Source organism: Necator americanus, chromosome IV (assembly GCF_031761385.1).
Source record: "Necator americanus strain Aroian chromosome IV, whole genome shotgun sequence".
NCBI classification, from domain to species: domain Eukaryota; kingdom Metazoa; phylum Nematoda; class Chromadorea; order Rhabditida; family Ancylostomatidae; genus Necator; species Necator americanus.
The window spans coordinates 9004171-9024485 of NC_087374.1; the positions used below are offsets into that span (position 1 = coordinate 9004171).

Below are 20315 nucleotides of genomic sequence, written 5' to 3' on the forward strand. Positions count from 1 at the left end.
TTTACCTCCGTTTGTATTATATTAGCATTTCTGCGCAATAATAAAGTGATTTTTTTTCCGTATCTCGTCTCGACACACACTGACACACCTCGCCCTCAGCATGTAATTTGTAGTAAGTATCGGAAGTAATTCGCGGTGCCGGGAGGGGTGGATTTTTCGGCCGTCAGTGGCGTAGTCGAGGTGTCGCTCTCGGCCCCGGTGAGGGGGTCTTTCGGAGGGGCGCGGCCTGTCATATGCTCCGCCCCAACGTGAATCGCTCAGCTTTCGTTCGACTGCCACATGAAGTGCCTCCTGGTATTCACAGTTTACTAGTTTATCTCAAGCTGTGAACTTAATTCTCGGAAAATTTCCCTCAAATCTATTGATTTTTCCTTTTTCTCTTGTGTAACGCCATGTTCGGAGACGTGGCGACGGTTATTTGTTCATTGTCTGTCAATGTAAAGCTGTGCGCGTAGAATTTCAGGGATTTGTACAGAATGAACCACGTTGATGTGGATCAACTGCTTGAGGACTATGCATGGTCTCATTTCAAGGATATTCAATCGTTACGTAAAACTCGGCTGGATGAGTTCAAGTCACTCGATCGTGATGAGTGCGAGTTTATTATTGTAAGTGAGACATATTCATAGACATACATCTGTTCAAATACATAATCCTTGTACAAATCATGCTCCTTCCTGCAATTGCTGGACGCTTTCGCGTGTATTTGTTTGGTTCCATGAGTGTTGAAATCGGACCTATCAGTGACGAAAACATTGATAACTGACGCTTCCTTATTTGCTCTTATTGCGAAGCGGCTAACACCGGCGCTTAGTGGGGTTCGGCTCGCATGTCTTCGGCAAGACGAACGCATATGATTGTTAGGGGGCTGGAAATTTGTTTATATAGGATTAGGTGCAAGGATTTGTGAGAGGAAATTGGAGCAGAAAGGACTCCTATGTCTGGGGCACAGGGGTGGTCGCAGAAAAATTTCTTTTTAAAAATTTTCGGGACAATTGCAACTATCTAAAGTTATCCACGCAATTTCGTAAGAAATATTGTCTGCAGGAAATTGTCCAAAACCTGGAAAGTTTCTTCAAGGTGTTTTCGAGAACTTTTTTCCGTGGTTTATTATAGTTTAACATTTATCTATGTGATTCTACCATTTTGTCCATTTTCTGCGCGTTCCTTGAATACGTTGAACGACGATCGTTTTCCGTTTCCAGTATGTTCACTTGCCTTAATCTGTGCACACCATCTCTAGAGAAGGCCATGCTCGATCTCTTTCTCCTGATACCATGTTTGCAGAAACTTTTTTTCCTCGAAAAGAACCATCTTTCAAGCACTACCTCCACATTGTTTCGCTTGTCTGACGGCTTCCTGAGAAAGTCAATCGAAAGAGTAAATCAATCAATGTTCGTGGGAAACGTTATAATGAATAAAGGACAAAAAGGTAGATGAACGACGAGTTCAACGCTAAGACTCCTATCCTCAGAGGAGTAAAATTTGCTTTTTCGCAAAAAAAAGCGACGAAGTTATTTCGACTTCCCGTAGTGATTGCGTGAAAAGCTGACTTTGCTTTTTTTTCGTCTCACTGTTGTTCTCACCTCATTATCAGTGTGCCAGGTATTGTGAAGCTAGTGGCGACGGAACAACGAAAAAAACTTTGCACCTGCGCGAAACAGTTGTTCTCACTTTGTAGTTAGCGAGATCGACCTTGTTCCATCCGTTGTCGTAATAGCTTAGCCTTGTCCGCAATCTTTTCATCTATGCGGCAAACAGTTGACTTCTGAAGATCATACGGCTGATACAGAGACAAGGCGGGTTTGATGCTACGATTGATCGGTCGCGTGCGACTTCCCGCTGAGTCTCTTCGGTTCGGATAACAATGAATTGCCACCCGGGAGAGTTTTCAGCTACCTGTTCCACACATATGCTCTCAGATAGTTCCGCTACTATGCGGGAACTGCAAGCCGGGAAAACGTCAGTTCGTAGATGAGCCGTCAGGCGGATGGACACGTTGTAATAGGCGCTTAAGCATGATTCATCACTATGAGCTATTGTGTTCGTTCCACTTCGGCTGTTCCCATGAGTCCAATCAGTTGCTCTTCGAGGGTGCTTCGCATTGTTTGGTTAACTCTCACCAACCGTCTTTACCCCACGATTGGTGGCAACTGCGAATTCTCGGAGATGCGTACGCACAACTTGGATTTGGGACAAATCTTTTCAGTTGCAGAACTTCTGTGCGCATGAAATAAAGTTGCTACGTTGCTTCCTTACGACAATACTTACTATATTGATCCCCTAAAGATGGATCTAAGGAACTATTTTATGGGTTAACCACTTTAACAGTGGGAAAATACGAATTTTCCCCTAGGGTGATCCACTAGAAAAATGGTGGCGTATAGGTCGAATAATTCAGAAATGACGCAGACTAATCACATTTTAATCCTTTTATTATTCCTTGCGTATTACTGTAGAATCGGAATTTGATTGTCGTTATAAATGTTGAGAAAATCATCCTCAATAATTTGTAAGGCAAACATAGAAATTATCGCAGATGATTTTTTTTTTTGCAAAAGTACGTTTTCAGTCCTTTGAAAAAAAATCTTTTTACGTGATTCTCCGATGTAGAACTGCCATTATTTTTGGCCATGTTACGCGCAAAATTGTCCTTTGAATAAGAGGCCACGTTTGGTTAGGCCTTTGTTCCCCACACACAGACACACACGCACATTGACTGTTCACATCTCCTCTTCTGTTGTTCTCGCGTTGAATGGCTACGATTAAAACTGCAACCTCAAAACGAATGCGCTCCTCTTCTTCCCTCAATTTGGCAGATCGAATTGATTTCTATGTGCTGTGTGTGTGTGCTATGTCACATATTTCAGAGAGTGCTCGAATGAGAGTTTAAGCCTCCATCTAATGCTTGTCGCGGCCCAGCGGGCTGAAGCCCGTTGCCCTGTCGCGTTCGTGATGAATGTCGCTTAATTGCTGTGCACCGACACGTATCCATTCTCTGAGCAAGTAACTCAGTAACCAACTCAAACACACTCAGCTCATTGTGCTGTAAATCTCGCCTATTAGCAGTAAAATGGCGATTCGGGCAAGCAATCTCGTTTTCACTGCGAATATCGAATTACGTCCGAAGTTATATGCATACCACGGGCACTCCTGTGGAAATTGGGTCGTTAGTGAAACAGCCAGTGGCTGTGCAAGGCAGACAGCCGGCTGGCAATTCCGTTGTGATCCTCTTTCGAGGAGCTCTCTGTATGGAAACATTCATTTGTGGTGCGACTGGCAGCGTCACTTTAATGACTGCGAATCCCCACGGGGGATCCGATTAGCACATGAAGATAACACCTCTCTCTCTCCCGCTCGCTCAAGGACTTCATCGATTGCGCAAGTATGTACTACGTGTATGGGCTGACGTAGGCGGACTTCCACGGGTTCTAACCATTCGCGTCATCGTGAAGTTGATTTTCATCGAGACGGCAACCGTTTATCGCAACCAGTTATGTGTCACTGTGTGTTGACGTGAGTATACGGTAGTCCTCGGTGACTCATCGCCCATTGAGGCAAAAATTCGAGCCACCGTAGCCTGAGGAACGAGTTTCGAGAAGTGATGAACACGCACCCACATATATGGTTACGGAGTTGAAGTGAGGGAACCGAATGATTGACCCATATTTTTGCGATTTTCGAAAGATCTTGGATCTTTTTTCAGCAGTGGACATCCTGCAATGTAAAGATTTGCAGGCAATCCACCTGTTTTCATACAGGTTGTAATATTCCAACTTGATGGAATTTTTTTATTACAGAATATAATTGTAAGAGTAAAGGAGCAGGAATTGTAGTCTGATAATTTCCCTCTCCAGTAAAAGTGCAAAAAACTAATGCTATGCTTTTTCCCCTTCAATCTTCGTTTCTGTTTTCTGAGAGATTTTCCCGTGCTCCATGTCAAATCTACGGAACTTTTTTTTGAAAGACGTGGTCGCTTCACTTTTTTCCTGATTGAGGTTCAAACAGAGTGTGCATCTCCGTCCATGGGAAAGTCCCATCAAACATTTGTTTGGGAGCTGGTTAGAGTTTGATCGAGTAGGTTTTTAGTACATTTGAGGGATGCACAATTGAGGAGGTACCGTTTGGTGTCAGAAACTCTTTGAGAAACAAACCCATTCACTGAAAGCAACCAGAGATTCAGATGAAATCAACGTCCATTAGATCATAGGTAGAATCTTGGATAGATAGAAAAAAACTCTGAATATGAGTATGAACTTTCAAAAAAATAAAGCTGGGCACTATTTCTGGAGAAAATCCCATAAAATTCAATTGCACACCACTTCTTGCGCTTCTTACCTGATTTTACTGACTTTTACCTATCCGGAAAGGGATAAAATGGCTTCCTGGAGGTTCTACGTTTACGTCTTGTATGTCTTAGCTATAACCGTGGCCGTATAACTACTACATATGTGCTTTGGTTTGATTATTTATAGCAGTACATTACCAATGTAACGACTACTATTCATCTCCGTATAAATATGTTATACTACCACATCTACCGCGTCTGAGGGATCCAATATCCAAGAAGCAGGATGCACTTACGAATCCCTTCCGACTCTATTATTCGAAAATATAGTTTTACCTACATGATTACCAGCATAATGTACTGTAACTCTTGCGAAATCCTTCATTAAATTCAAAAAAAGGACGAATTTTTCGAAAGAAATGAAAAAGAAATACGAAAAACGAACAAATTTTTACTGACATATCTGGATTCTGAAGCGAAGAAATTTGTCCGTTTTTCAATTTTGACGTAATGAATGCAACTTCCCGGTTATTAATCTGAAGCAAAATTCAGAATCGTTAACATTCTTTATTATGGCTAACGTTTCTACATCGTCTCCTGATTCTAACTGCAATAAATTCAATAAAAGGAATATGACATTTTCTGCTGCTCACAAATTAAGTGCAGAAATCTTGTTTGACGCCTAACGCAATATTTTTCGCTTTCTTACTGTAACCTGATGAATATAATGAAGTAAATATCCCTAAAATTACTTGAACCACCGTCAAATTTGGCTTTTGACTGTTACTAATCAATACTAGGTTTGAATCCGTGTAAAAGTACTCTGAAGCTTCTTTCTATTAAAAAAAACACTTGTGACAAGCAACTTAAACTGTTTCCTAGCTTTACCCTCATATATATCCCTAGCGCATTCTCGTGCGTAGCAGAAATTCCACAAATTCCTTTATGAGCAAGCGCGGCGACCTCAGCGACCCTTATTTTGACTATATCACTTGACCCCGCAGTTCCCTTGGGATCCTTTAGACGGCTGGATTTTCCATTTGATTACTTTGTTTGTATTTATGCATTCGTTTCACAAAACATCAACATTCGAAGTCAATTCTGTCAGCAGCCTTTATCTCGCCTAGTGCCAATGGCGATTGCTGGCTGTTTCGCGTTATCGATCCGGAGAAGTATCGGATCACTCCGTTCTACTGTTCACTCAGGTGTTAATGATTGATCAAAGGGCATCTGATGAGTATCGCATAAGGAGAACTGTTCTTACGGTGGTAACGGAGAGACGAGAGGGTCTTTGTAGAAAAGATTCCATAAAGTTTTCTAGATTTCGGTACGTGAAATTCGATAAAATGAGGAGTGCTGTAGCAAAACAGATGTTTGAGCCGCTTTGCCACATGCGTGAAAGAAATCGAAAGAAAATATTTCGTTCTTTTTTAGAGTCTCTGTGTTTAATTTGTAATTTTCCAGAACAAAAAACATCTTTCATGGGTGAATGAAGAGCCAAAATATACAGAATTCGTGCCGGTTGGTGCGAAACCGTACACATTGTTCAAGTCGATCTACACGAACAACACGAACAGGTTCGTTCCAGGATTTGCCTACTACCAGTTTCAACGTTTTCTCATTAACTCGTAACAAAGTCCAATAATTCAAGATGAGATGAGCGACTGGGTGCTTTTCAGACCTCAGGAGTATTCATTCAAAACGGAACGGACGACTGAATCGCTTTGTTCAATAGCCAGGGAGCAGGGCTATACAATGGGAGCTGAAGCGGAGCTGACACTCAAAACTCCTTGTGAGTTTCTTTTCATTTTTCTACAGTTGTTCGTTGAGATTTGAGTGTTTTTTAATGTTGAGAATGCTTTATAAACATTTTGCTTGAGGCAGAAAATCTTTTGAAACTTGTGGAAAGCAATAGAATATTTTAATCTCTTTATCTTTCCATGTTTGTCGGGACAGATGGCTAGATGAGACTAGTTAACATATTCTATCGTTTTGATTTTAATCTTAAGAATAAGAATTAGAATAGAAGAAATTGAAGAAATGAGATGAGAAATAATAAGTAAAAATAAGAATAGGAGAATTGAGAATAGTAGGGAAAACTCTGAACCTTAAATGCTTTCATTTTATGGATCTATGGATTTTTTTTCGAACACATTTCCTTTCCTGTATCTTTTTGCTTTCCTTCGTAATCGTTCTCAGTCGTTAACGCTTATTGTTCTCACTGCATCCTTCATAAAAGCGTGATACTTAACTAGCCTATTTGTTCTCTCCGCAACAATTTTTCTTTTGAAACACTTCAAATGAACTCGTAACTAACCACTCGTACTCGTATTAGATTTATGTGAGGAAAAAGAATTTTTTCCCCAACTCACCCCTCATTATCAACCTATTCATTTGCCTTCTGGCCACCCTCATTCACGTTTTTTTCGGCTACAGTATTTTCTACGTACTGTGGTTTCCTTGAATGACTCACTGCGCTACTTAGAGCTACAGTACTACTAAATCCCTTTGAGACACCACTATTTATAGTAACCAGGATCTACGGCACTAATAATGTGATGACTCATAGTTCTGAGAAATGGGAGCGCAATGAGGCTTGATGACGTCAGCGGTTATTTCACTCACTCGGGGATACTGTAGCAGTAGTACTCTATACTGCAAATAATTTAGTCATTTCACTGGGAATTGCGAAAGTACAGTACTGTAACTCTATCGGAAGGCGTCAGAAATTGCATCGGAAGGGTGTATCGGTGGTGGTTGCACGTAATCCAATCAAGCGCGTTCACGGCCGTCACGATCCGTTGTGTGTTTCACCAAATAGTCCCAGAGGTTCCTCGCACAATGTTGCGCTTTATCGGCCATTACGGATCACGGCTAGCTTTCCTGGTGGGGTTTTCTTAAATGAGTTACGGTATTTCGGGATTCCCAAGGTTGCAATGACTAAAATTTACAGTACTTATGATGGTATTAAGCAGCAGAAGAGTAACTGCATGTATTTGATAGAAATTGATTTTCTGCTCGGTCTTTTAATACGCTGCGGACAGATTTAGCAAATTGGTGAGTTGTTTGGGAAGTACGTAAGGTACCGAGCAGTCAACGGTTAGTTACTGTAGGATACGGTGAAGGTTCCCAAACCAGGAACCACGCAGGAAATTGAACTACCTTTTCTTACTGGATAAAATGTAAAAAGATGAAAGATGAAAAAAATTGAAGCACCTCGTGGAAACCTTACAGAATGAGTTAACCGTTGAATTGCGGAGATTTCCTGAGATGAATCTGCTGCGATGATCGCATTCACCGCTTTGCAAGTATGATCAAATATGTTTTTCACTCCCCGTAACTTCAAGCTCACGAAAAGTTTGCACAACATTACAAACAAACTTTGTGGATTGACATTTTCTATCCCGATTTTAAGAGCTAAAATCTCACAGTGATCAATCAAAGTACTCAAAGAAATAGTGTAGTTTTCCGAATTTTTTCGTTTTTTTTTTTGTTGCAAAATTTGCTCCATTTATCATTAAGTTGAGGTTTGACTGATGACCTTGAATGAGATACGTTACCTGTACGGTAATGAAATGTAATTTTAGTGTTTGAGATTATAAATTTGTTCAAAACCCCTTTCCATTCCTTTTAACCACTCACAAATCTTCCCCCCTTCATCAAAAATCTTAATATCAAGTTTAGACAGAAGTCAGAAGGTTGCAAATAAAAATGAAACTCTTGAAATGATGCATAGATTTCCAAGATACCGATCTATTTATTTAATTACCTTTATTTGATTTAATTCTATTTATTTATTCATCTCTTTGTGTGAAAACGTAATGCAGTGGAAATTTAATTTTCTCGAAACTCTACAGTATCATCTATTCAATCCCGAAACTCCTTTAACCACGCTTTGTATGAAAAACGTTCTCCTTACCAAATCTATCTTGCCATATTTGGAAGAGTTTTGCTAAATTTCTCTGGAACGATGCATGACATCTTACAGATGTCATAATTGCTGTGGAGAACATTCGAGCAAAGGAGGGAAATCTTCGGGTGAAAACCTGAGACTCGTGGGAATATTGGGGAATCAGTGCCATTTCGTGGCTGCTTCGAGAAAATCCTAGAATTATTGACCTTATGCTTATGTATGTTTAAGTTAGTTTTTGATTAGCTCCCGCTTCATACTACTGGGAACTACTTATACGGAAAAGAAGTCAAAAGCACACCTCTTTCCCCAGGAATCGTCAGAAATGGGAAAAGAAAGTAGATCTAAGCTTCTAGAAGACTAAGAAGATCACATCTGAGAAAACTACGTAGTTAAGGTTTTCGGAAAGCATCCAAGGTTACGTGTTCTGTAACAAAATGGTATTCCGGACACCGTTTAGGCAGTTGAAGGTCAGGAAGGAAAGAACGTTGGCGCGAATTGGAATGAGTATCGCCAAGATGGCGATATTTCTAAATGAATTTAAAAATAAAAATCAATATTGGTACAGTAGGAATTGACATAATTTACACTCTATCTTTCCTATCTGTGACACAAAAAATCTTTGCTGACGAAAGAACGTCGAAATTGTTTGTTGAGTGAAATTGGTTGCGCTCGAACGACGACGGACAGGGTCGAATCGTTCTCGCCGCAGATCTGGATCATTTGTTTGTTATGTATGCAAAAACATCATTATGGTATAGCCTACGCCACCTAAAAATCAGGATGGAACAGTCAAGGGCGCAACGTAAGCGGGGAAATTGCAATAGAAATCTCAAGGTTGGCGCCTGCAATCAAAGGGACACCGAGTCCCTTTCGCCACCGTATAGCTCTATTTCCCTCCAAACGGACGCTGTGCTCGTTTATGTTTGGAAACAAATTTCCTAGTGAAGGACGTCAGTTCCTAGTTCCAGTTGTCATTATTTTCTTTCGGTTCAGTGACGCTGAAAAGCAGAGCGTGTGAGTGCTTCGAAACGGGAACCCGTGTAGTAGTAAGTCGGGGAGTTTGTGAAGAAAACAAGTTGTTTAGGCGGAATTATCCTGAGAACATCCTTTTCAGGTGAAATAGCTGAACTCAAGGCAGGCTTCAAACATGAAATGCACTTCAACAACATTAATGAGAACTGCCAAACAGAGATTCTCACATGGGGAGTGGATAGCAATGTCCAGGTGAGCGATGACAAATTTTTTTTTGTGAAATTCATTTTTTTGTCTATTTATTAATTTACGTTACCGGTAAAGTGAGCTTCGAAAGTCGGAAAATTCATTGTGAAAAAACACGGAATAGTCAACAAGGTTTTCCTGATATGTATGGCATAAATTTCAATATTTGATAATATAACTGGTGTGCAAGTGAAATCCATCTAACAAAGTTTATTTATTATTTAAACATTCTCTGTACTTTTTTTATTACTTATGTTCGCATTTTTATATTTTTATCTACGTTCTGTAAATAAAGTTGAAGTAGTTGACCTTACGGATAAAAAGAATCATTGTCAAACTATCCTAGAAACAAAATACCGTCCTGTCCAATTTCCTTCGGGAACAAATGTTGCAGAATTTCTAAGTGACCTTTCTGAAGAAAAATGATCTTTGGACTAAATTCTCCAAAAGCTTAGCTGATAAAAATTACGGATACATTACTGCCTTGTGCAGTATTGACATTTCGTCGACTACGAATTTGAATTTATTTTGAATTTAGAATAAAATGGAAAGAAGAGAAAGAAAAAATAGAAAAAATTTCTTTATTGTTTAGATATTGAATTTTCGGATAAATGCGTGTAATTAACTAGGCTCCACCTTACTACAGAAGAGTTATGAAAATTTCCCTCGTAGGAGAGAAAAAATTATCACACAAAAGAAAATGGAGTTGGTTTGTCTTCTCAATCGAATATGAATTTTGAATATTTTAATATGAATCTTGATGTATGTTCTGTAGTAACGTTTAGTAAATCTCTTAAGTGAATTTTGGTCATAAAGTCAATGGTTAAAAAGGCATCCATTTCTACTTTTTATACTTTAAAGTTAATTAATTCCCTTCTGTTATGTAAAAATTCTCATAAATTTTAGAAAAGGACGGGTTATGGTGACTCTGGGTGAAGGGAAATGTAGAGAAGTGTTTTTTCAAGCTGATTCTATGGGTGTGTGATATGTTATGATCGAAAACTAGGACATCGAACCAAATAATTTTCAATATTAGGCAGAACATTCTTATGTATCAGTAGTAGATGTCTATTGCCGTTTTTTTTTTGATAATAATCTCATGTTACTGTTTGTCTATAACCTGCTCTTACCCACTTGACATCCAACAACGCACTTTTTTTTTAAACGACACACAGTCCGTTCCGCTCTATTTATGCGCATACGTACATACCTGCAGAATAGTGCAGCAGAAAACCAGCTGCGCGTATTGGAAAAAAAGTACATAATCCTGGGGCTCTTTTGAATTTTTGAAAGTTACAGAAAGAATAGATATCAAGATATTTTTTAAATTTCTGGAAGCATTTCTCTAAATTTTTTTTAAAGAACACAGGTTGTTCTATAATGTATATATTTGTATATTTGATCATATCGCATATATATCTAGTCTCGGGCAAGAAGCATTGCTAGAAAAAAAATGCATTGCTAGGAAAAAAAATGCTTCTTATGGATAAGAGCTTAAAAATTAAAATACTCAATAGATGTGTCGAGAATACTTTACAAATGAAAAATACTTGAAAATTAGACAGGAGAATCAGTATTCCTGATTAATCGATCTGCAATTGATCTGATTGATTTCTGCAATTTTCTAAAGGATTCTTTAACTTTGCAATAAAAACTAAGACGTTTTTGAGATGAAAAACTTAGTTTTTTTTTTCCGAATTTTGTAATCTTAATGTGTTCCTTAAAGTAGTACAAGAGAAATGTAGGTTTAGATCTTAGAGAAGATAGTTTCAGGTACCGCCACATTACTGTACAGAAGCATCAATAATTATTGAAGAGATGAACTATCGAGGAGCGTACTCTGTGGTCACGAAATTGTCGGGAACGGTTGTGGTTTCAATAAAGCGGTAAGGCAGCTAATTCTCAGTTATATTATGAGAATTATCTTGTATTATTATTATCTTTTCTTCTTCTTTTTTGTTAGTTTCTCGTAGTGCAAAAGAATTTACTGGAATTTGAAAAAAAATGACGCCTACTGGCTATTTCCTAAGTGAAAAGTGGATAACGAAAAATATTGAAAAACAAAAAATAATAAATAAAAATAATTGAAATAACGCGATAATTCCACTAGCTGTAGGGTGCTAATCAGCTGTTAGTGTCGAATTAAGGGATTTGTGGGAAAAGGTGCTTCAAAATTCCCATGAAACTACTTTGAAATGGGGTAATTAGCAAAGTAATTATCACTCGTGCAATAAATTGTTCGTTTTGTTCGCGCAAGGAACATCAAGCTCTGATTCTCCCATGCTGCTGAAGGTTACGCTCGCAAGAAGAAGAAAAGATTAATATTTCACGGAAATTACAGAGTGCGGCACTCGTGCCTCGGTGGGGCTGTCGGTCTTTTGTTAGGGAACGCATATGGAATCGCTTAGTGAGGGGTTGAGGAAGTCAAGCCCTCCACAAACAGATAGAGGTCGTTGTTTGCATAGTCGAGTATGCGGTAAATGCTCAACGAATAGTGACTTGAATGGCCTAATTGAACCAACGAAGGACATCCAGTCAGCGCCGCCATTACAGCAATCGCTCGTCCGCGCCGCCTCTGTCCGGCAGGCCGCCGTCACCTCAATTGTGAGGGCAGTCATTGAACAAAACGACGACTAAATACTTTCGCTCACTTTCAGTGGATCCCATTAGAGGAGGAACGCATAACCTCCTCTCCCATGTCAGTTTCTTTTGAGTGAAAATACCGGTGTATAGATAATATGGGGCAACCTTAAATGAAGGACCTTAATTTCCCACAAAGGGCAATATTACTTCAAACATAAACAAAAGGATCAAGAAAAAGAGATTCCTGAAACACGAGCGCTTCGAAAACCCTTCAGGAGTGGACAAGTGTGGGAAACGAATAAAGAGTTAATTATTTATTTTTTTATAATTCTATTATACATATCTATAATAATATAATATATGCTTGTATACATTAGTCAATTGTTTAATTATTATTGCATACTGTAATTGGTGAATTATATATTAATTAATAATCAAAAACGTAGTATATCTTTATATGTATTTTATTTTTATTTTTATTCATTTTTATTTTTTATTCTTCTTATTCATTTTTTAAAATTATTTATACTTGCTAACTTGCAAAGGTTTTCTACGAAGAAGCTAGCTCTAGATTTTCATGAACTCACAGAAAAATTCACAAAATCCATTTCATTAATTATCTCGAGGACTCTGCATTTGTTGAACGTCGCGTGTATTGCGGCATTTTGGAGATTTGGGCTAATTTCTCAACACTGCAAAGGACTAGCCCAATAATTTTATCGCAGATGTCCAAAAAGACATTTAATGGATTCAAGAGATTTCTGCTCTTATCTCTTTCATTCGTGGAAATCTTTTTTGTCTGTCATCTAGATCTAGAGTCATCTTGGTGCAAAAATGCGCGAAACTTGATGAAATCTGCTGCGATGGCTCCACCGTAGATTTTTTGGAGTTAACGATCTTCTATTATAGGGCATTATGAGGAACGGAAAGGACACCTGAAATTCAATGTAATACCTCTAAATTTTAAGATTTTTGAGATTTTCAAAGATGACAAAGCCTACAAAAGATGTACGTTTGAAGATTCGGGATAGAGCAGTAAGACAGAGGTAGCAGTAGTCAGATAGAGTAGATGCTTTGAAACCAAAACTATATGTGCTAATTGCAGTATATTCCATGGTCTATGGTAAAATACTCCCAAAATCTACATATCTATTTATCTATATGTCCCTGTAGTCGGCATTAAACTCATATAGCAAGTAGAAACAACATCATCAATACTCTAGAGCCATAGTATTAACATGCACTATAGATAGAAAATCGAAAACGTTCACATCGTTATTTGGTGATGATCACTCATCTGCCGTGAACGAATTTGAATTTGAATGATGTGCGAGTTATTTTCAGTTGATAGCTAGAAAATGTCACTTTTAATCGTGGGAGAGTCTCGTCATAATTTTCATGTAGGAAAAGTGCAATTTTTCAAACTCTGTTCAGCAATGTATGTTGGAAAAGAGAGTTTTTTTTTTCGATGGATATGAAATACTGTGATTTTTTTCATATTCCACAATGAGAGTAAGAAAATTTTCTTCATCTCCCCAAAAGAATATATATTATTTAAATTGTATTTTTACACTATGCTACATAATTTAAAATAATATGTTTTAATACATCTTCACTTTTACTCTAAAATGAGAGGAAGGAAAAAGGAAAAAGGAAGAAATTAATAGAGTTTAGCAGTGGACCCTTCCTTTTCTCCTTTTCTGACCTTTTTGTGTATTCAAATGAATGAAAGTAAATACAAACATTCGCAATTACATAAGGTTGCCCAGGTCGTATAGAATAGAAGGTTTTTGAATTAGCCTAGTTCTCAGTCTTTTTTGGTCGATTCCGAACTTTCGAATTCAAATTCTGACTGATTTTAAAAGGGACTCGCTCGGTCGCTTAGGCTCAGTCAAGTCGAGCGGTGATGAACAAGTTTTTTTTTTCACGGCGACGGAAACGTTTGCTATTGATGCGGGAAAAAGTTACGGTTACTAAGGCAAGGTTAAGTTGCAATTGGTTAATCAAATGAAATGAATTACGGTACCGGTTTTGTGCAACACGCGATGGCTGGGAATGAAATAGTTCATTGCTGCCTTAGAAAATTTCTACTGAGTGTCTAGAGAGGTGAGTAATTGTGAAATGATCGGAATTTTCAACTTTCAATGAACCCCAGTATAGTAAATTTAAAAAAAATAAATAATAAGTAATAAAAAATAAAAAATAATAAATGTTGAAAAAATAAATAAAATGGCATCACACTGATTTTTTTGAGCTCCACACGAGATTGTTAATTGGTTTTATTGACTAACTTTTCGGCAAATCGCCTTCCTCAGAGCCTGAAATAGTCGATTCTATTCATATGTAGCCTAAGCGATCAAATCTCTTAACAAATACACGGACAAACTCCAAATAATCCTTAGTGTGAAGGAGTCGATCACTAACGTAGCGACTAAAATTGACGTCTAAAATGATAGGCGATTTCAAATTTGTCTTGTTAATTCCAACTAATTTTCCCTAATAGAAAATTCTGCTACAGTAACTCACCTGTTTTTGCAATGAATCGAATGTGAGGCGATTCATCAGGTCCAGGAAATACTGTGACTCATCCGGATATTCTGTTCTTATACCAGTATAATGCGCTGTTTTGTGGCATTTTCCTAAGTGTAATGGCATATGTAGGCTGTTGTGCGCTGCCTGTCGAAAGAAAACATGTATCCATTAATGATTGTCGGTAGAATCTAAAACATATTGTCAAGAAAATAGATTTGCTGAGTTGGAGGATCGTGTTCGCATCAATTTGTACGTTTTCTGCTTGACAGCGTCTACTTTCTTCAGAAATTTTTTAACGATTCAGTATGAATTGATTGTGAAAAGATTAAAATTTAACAAGACCCAATGAAAGAGGACTAGAGGTAATAGCTTCAATTTCTAGTATGATACCACACATATGGAACTGAGGTTTTAGAAAGTTCTTGATGGAATTTTCGTTCAAACACAACTCTTGGATCGTGGAGATGCAATCAATATTCGCAGGGGTGCTTCACTAAGATTAATAATCTGACGTAGTTATGTAGTTCATAGTAATATACTGCTCTTCTCATAGTACAAAAGTAGAGGTCCTTTATTTCTTTATTCCTCTATGAGAAATCATTCTTTCAGTTATCCCTGAGTCACCGTAAGATGAAATCTGCTCAATAGTTCAGATCTATTTACCACAGTTTGCATTTGACCACTTTTGTGGTGATGTTTTCTACCAGAGATTAAATATGATGGGCTCTAAAATCGGAAAAATGGAAAAAGTGGAACTCCACTAAGTGGAACGGATAGCTTGGGTGTCTTCCCTAATTCAAACTTTTAAACTTTTTCTTCATTTTCGAATCCAAATTTGCGTATTTCCGAGTTCCATTTTCCATTTTCCTAATTTTCCTGTGCCTGCTCCATTATGTGGCAGGGCTTCTCGTACAATGAAAAGTTTTCGGAAGGCAGCCTTGTAAATCAATTTAGATACTAAACATGCGAAATATTGCAGAAAAATTATTTTTGTCGATCTATCCATTCTTTCGTGGTAATTCCGGAATGTCGTGCGTCTTTCACTTACTCCCATGAACCAGCAGGAAAACACAATCATTTTCACAGTTGTTTATATTCTGGAAAGATACATCACTCCACTAGCCACATAGAAAACAAAATGAAGTAGATATAATGATGTACCTACAGGCTAATTTTTTGCTCCTTGGGTTTCCTGGGTTTCTGGATTTTGGGTCGTTCGTTTATCTTATTTCTCCCATTGCAACTAACATGTACTTTGAAAAAAAAATCGCTTCATCCATGCACACAACGTGTACGTCATTAATACTCTTCTTCTAGTCGTCAGAGATTTTGCTGCTTTTCTTAGAACTAATGAGTTCCCTTTCGGAAGACTGACAGGTGGCGTGAGCTGACGAGATGATTACGATGTGGCTAGTGGTTGCTGTTTCATTCTCATAGGGATTAACTACTAGATAGCATTTGAAAGACACTCCATTCAGAGGATTTTCTTGAGTGCTTCCAGCAGGAAGTTGAAAAATCCAGGGTTTTTTTACAATCCTTCCAAACCACTCCTATCTGTTCTTCTTCAAGAGCACGAGGAAGGAAGTATCCCAATCCTTCGTAGTAGAAAGTAATTCTTATGTGAATGTGTAATTTTGGTGATCATACATCAAAACTCTTCTGCAAGATTCTTTTATTTCATTTTTTATACCCAAATACACTGTTTTTCCTCGTCATATTACTGTACGTACCCAATCGTGTCATATTTCCAATTATTTAACTACCACTTTTTCTCACGAAGTTCTGAGGATTACAGTAATCTTGATGTCTCTCATGGTTCTCTCATGCAAAAGAAGGAAAAAAAACTACGTGAAAGTGTAGCTCCTGTAAAGGATATGTGAAAAACTCGCTTAGCAACTTCGCACATTCTTTTCACCATCATTTTCGACCAAATAGGCCATATTTATTCCGGATTACATCGGATAACATAACCGTTGACTTGAACTCTTCAAATGATACTCGTAAAAGTTCTGATAAGTCGATAATTTTCTGCTTGCTACAATCCAGGGGCATGTAGTCACTTCAGTCTCAACCGTTGTAGCACTCGCTGCAGTTTTTATTGTTCACCTTATTGTTAAACTTCGTCTTTCGCTTGTCACAAAGACAGATTAGCAGTTTTTTCTCCAGTACTGCACTACAAACCATAGAATTGATTCATTTACTCGACTATATGATGTTACAAATGAATTTATAGCACCGCAAATAATCAAGCAAACTTTTTAAATTCACTAGAGGTCTACCATGATAATTTTCAAAGACTGGTTTTTCAGAAGAAAAGACGATGCTCTGGTCCTGCCGGTTCGTGTGAATATTGCTGAAGTATTCCTCTCCCATCTGGAAAGTCCTCACTGCCGTAAAGAGGTTTGTCTTGTTTTTGTTCGAAAACAGCAGCAGCATTTCATACGCCTGATGGAAATTTTTTGGAAGTGCAGTAGAATCACTGGCGGTTCATATTCTGCAGCAGACTCTGGTTTTTTTTTTCAAAAACTCTAACTCTTAGTTATTCTCCAATCTTCTACTCATTTATTATCGTTATTTACTTATTGTTTACTTTTATTTATTATTTATTTTATTCTATCATTTTTTGAGGAAATAAAAAGTAAGCAGGGATGGGGTGAAATTTAAGATTTTCTAACGATTGTTTTGAAGAAGTTGTTTTGTTGCTAGTAATACGTCCGCAATAGATAAATGAGGACAACTGGCAGAGTGCTACTTTTCTTTATACTCGATCTTTTTTATTTTTATTAACAAAGCTTAGACGGAACTGCAAAGTTTTCCAAAATGCTACAGATTTAACAATAATCAACATCTGTGCGTTCAATATGAAAACACGGAGGAAAACGTAATTCTTGACATTTTTTCAAATTCCCTTAATAACCTTTAAATGTTTTAGTCGGGCTCGGACTTTTTGTTAATGTAGTAAAAATCATAAACAAGATACGCAGCGATATGCATATAGTGTTGCCACATAATTCTGCAATGATTTTCCAGGTGAAACAGGTTGTTACAATTGAGCAACGTAAAGTTGTGCGACTGTTAAGCAAAGGAACATGTCATTTTCAGGTAACTATACTACTGTATATTTACTGCTTACACACTTCTATACACTTTTAATCTTTGAACAATTTTAGTTTGCAATGAAGCAACGAATTGATCTCAAGGAAGACCCGATCACAAGGGGAAAAGAAATCATGATAGACTAACCACTTGCGTCTGTTCATATGTCACAATTGATGAATGCCTCACATTCCGATATGTTGTTTCGGACACTTATTTATGAAAATGTTACCCACTGTACATGAAAGAGAAATAAATTGTTAAACATTTTACAAAACATCGTACATGTATTTATGTTTTCTTGTTATGCCAACGAGGTTTAGGTGAAACTTTTTTATTGGCCTGACATTTCGACAAACTCGTCTTTTTCAAAGGCCTGAAAATGGTTCGAGGTCTTTGATACCATGCATATCTGACAGGATATTCTATAAACTGTACGATCTCCATTGACTTGGAGATAGAACATGTTTATAAAACAACTTATTAATTAATAATACTATATTAGTAACAGTGACTTACTTGACTTTTTATCTGGGGTAATATTAATGCTTGACGCGAAAACTCGCATCTTCGGCAACATGTGCCTTCCCTGAACATAGCTTTGTCCTACCTTCTCGATCTTCTGCAAGAGCCTGCACAGAATTGATCTTGTCGTCACTATTCCACGTCCTGGGAAATCTGACATCTCGCCTAAACCATAGATGCGATAGTCGGAGCCGGTGCCCTGTGCCCCTTCACCTTTCAACGCTCGGGGAAGGGACCTCCTTCACTTTTAAACGGTTTGTGAAATTACCCCCTTCACTTTTCAATTATTCCCGAAAGGACCCCTTCACTTGAGATGCACCTCGTGGGCTAAACTCCCTTCACCTGAGGAGGGTCCGGCTTCTCCCTATCGCACCTATGGCTTAAAGTGACTATCCACGCCGAGTGTCCTCAAGTCCCTTCATTAAAGTACAGCTCAGGTTACAGAGTCCATTCAGGAATTCGATCGTCTTCCCATCTACAGTGAGCCCTGTCAAAAGCCTCAAGTTGACCCACATCTGCATGACACTTTTTAAAGCGTAGGGGTACATAAGCTGCTGCTATCTTCGATACACGATTGACGACATGATGAATTTTCGTCCATTTTTCTGCGAATACGACATCGGCATAACACTGCTCGGCAGTTTTTCGCATGATGCCACCGACGCGACCGATGCGAAGCTGAACAGGTAGAATTCTGTCACAGTACTTTGTCTTACTCTGATTACAGCTTTCAACAATACTGTACATCAGCTGGTGTTCGAATCGCAGGAGTTGTTCGCTGATACATGTCATCAAGATGGCGAAAGAATTTCCCTGGTTCATCAGCCCGCGTTCAGAATACGGCGTCGATGAGGAAGGTGGAAAGCGGCATCGAAATACAAAAATGTTGGCTGCATTGGTTGCCAATACCTCTGCCAGATTTCGATCCCTCTTCTGACGATGAACACCTGGTCAATCGTAGATAGGCTAGGACGAAGGCTGGCTTGCTCGTTACGCGTTGTTTCTTCGTTATGTCTAATAAATCGGACGAGGACAATTCGTCCCAAGACCTTGTACATAACACGCAGCAATGAGATTCCTCGATAGTTCCTTGGATCCGTGACGCATAACTTCTTTTGTAGGAAAATTATGATAGCGTGTCTCCACGGTTCGCGTATCCTTTCGTTCATCTTCGATGTTCCCTATTGACAAATCTAGTCTGGAGAGAAACATTTAAGCATTTCTGGAATGCTAGTTTCGTCATATCTACCAGTCTCCTTCCTTATGTTTTGGATACAGACGGTATCCTCCAATTCTGCCGGTGGTTCCTCACTGACTGCGCACGTTGGTCTGTGGATGTGCCCTCGAGTACTGATAGCGTTTGCTAGTTCAGCAAGGTGCCGATGTGATCCGTCCAGATTGGTAGGGCTGCCTCTTCGACAGCGAGCTCACTGGTAGTGTTGTGAACTGTGAACATCTTTTCATCTTAAACTGTTTTTAGTAAACCAGTAGTAAGCTTCCTGCATAACCATAAGTTCATGTTTTCCCATGCCCCTTCAAATTTATTTGCTCTTAATGTCCACCTGTATTTGCGATCTTGCTGCAACTGACGATGCAACTTAATTCTCAGACGCTTCCGCTAGCTGAAGTCACTGGCGCTGCGGACAAAATTATACGAGGTTCTTGTCTTTGCAGATGTAAAAGCAAATTTCCGCCTCGGCTTTAGATTCTGGATACATTTTGTGAAGGTATCTGCATCGCAATGTTTTCTTCTTGGTTCGTTCTCCATCACGAAGAGATACGCGCGAATTTCGAATCGAATGTGACATCCCGAATAGAATTTTTCAACTTCTAAATTTTTCGATATCCGACAGAGGAATTTTACTTGTCAGAATGTAGTCAAGCTAAAATTGAAAGTTCTCATCTTCCTCTCGCGTTAGTCCTAGAAGGAATGGCCTTCGCCACACATGCTGATGACTCTTTTTTAAGTGATGACGATGCCCGTCTGCTCTCATAAGCCAAAAAGTCGGTAGACGTTATTCGACGTGTGCTTTGCGGGATAGTATAATTTTCCCAGCACCTCGAATTGTTTTTCAAGTCCTATCTTCGCAACTCCTCAATCGCATAAATGCGCTCGAGTTATGACGTTGAGCCAACTTTTTCACCAGATACTTGTAGTCA

The 20315-nt window shown here is 38.5% G+C and overlaps 2 protein-coding genes across 3 annotated transcripts; one reads left to right on the top strand and one right to left on the bottom strand.

The window, feature by feature from the left end:
- Nucleotides 1-476: 476 nt before the first annotated feature.
- Nucleotides 477-17776, top strand: RB195_000718 (uncharacterized protein; the record flags this gene model as incomplete). Of its 2 annotated transcripts, none has more annotated exons than XM_064197204.1 (8): nt 477-608; nt 5753-5865; nt 5968-6080; nt 9316-9425; nt 11193-11305; nt 16844-16934; nt 17565-17636; nt 17705-17776. In XM_064197204.1, 8 exons carry the CDS (start codon nt 477-479, stop codon nt 17774-17776), a joined length of 816 nt encoding a protein of 271 aa, XP_064053085.1. The 2 variants fall into 2 exon arrangements, with proteins under 2 accessions (XP_064053085.1, XP_064053086.1); XM_064197205.1 differs by having other exon boundaries at nt 9316-9419; nt 11187-11305.
- An 817-nt stretch (nt 17777-18593) lies between these two features.
- Nucleotides 18594-18977, bottom strand: RB195_000719 (uncharacterized protein; the record flags this gene model as incomplete). Its single annotated transcript, XM_064197206.1, has 1 exon — nt 18594-18977. The coding sequence occupies one exon, from the start codon at nt 18975-18977 to the stop codon at nt 18594-18596; it is 384 nt and encodes a 127-aa protein (XP_064053087.1).
- Nucleotides 18978-20315: the final 1338 nt, after the last annotated feature.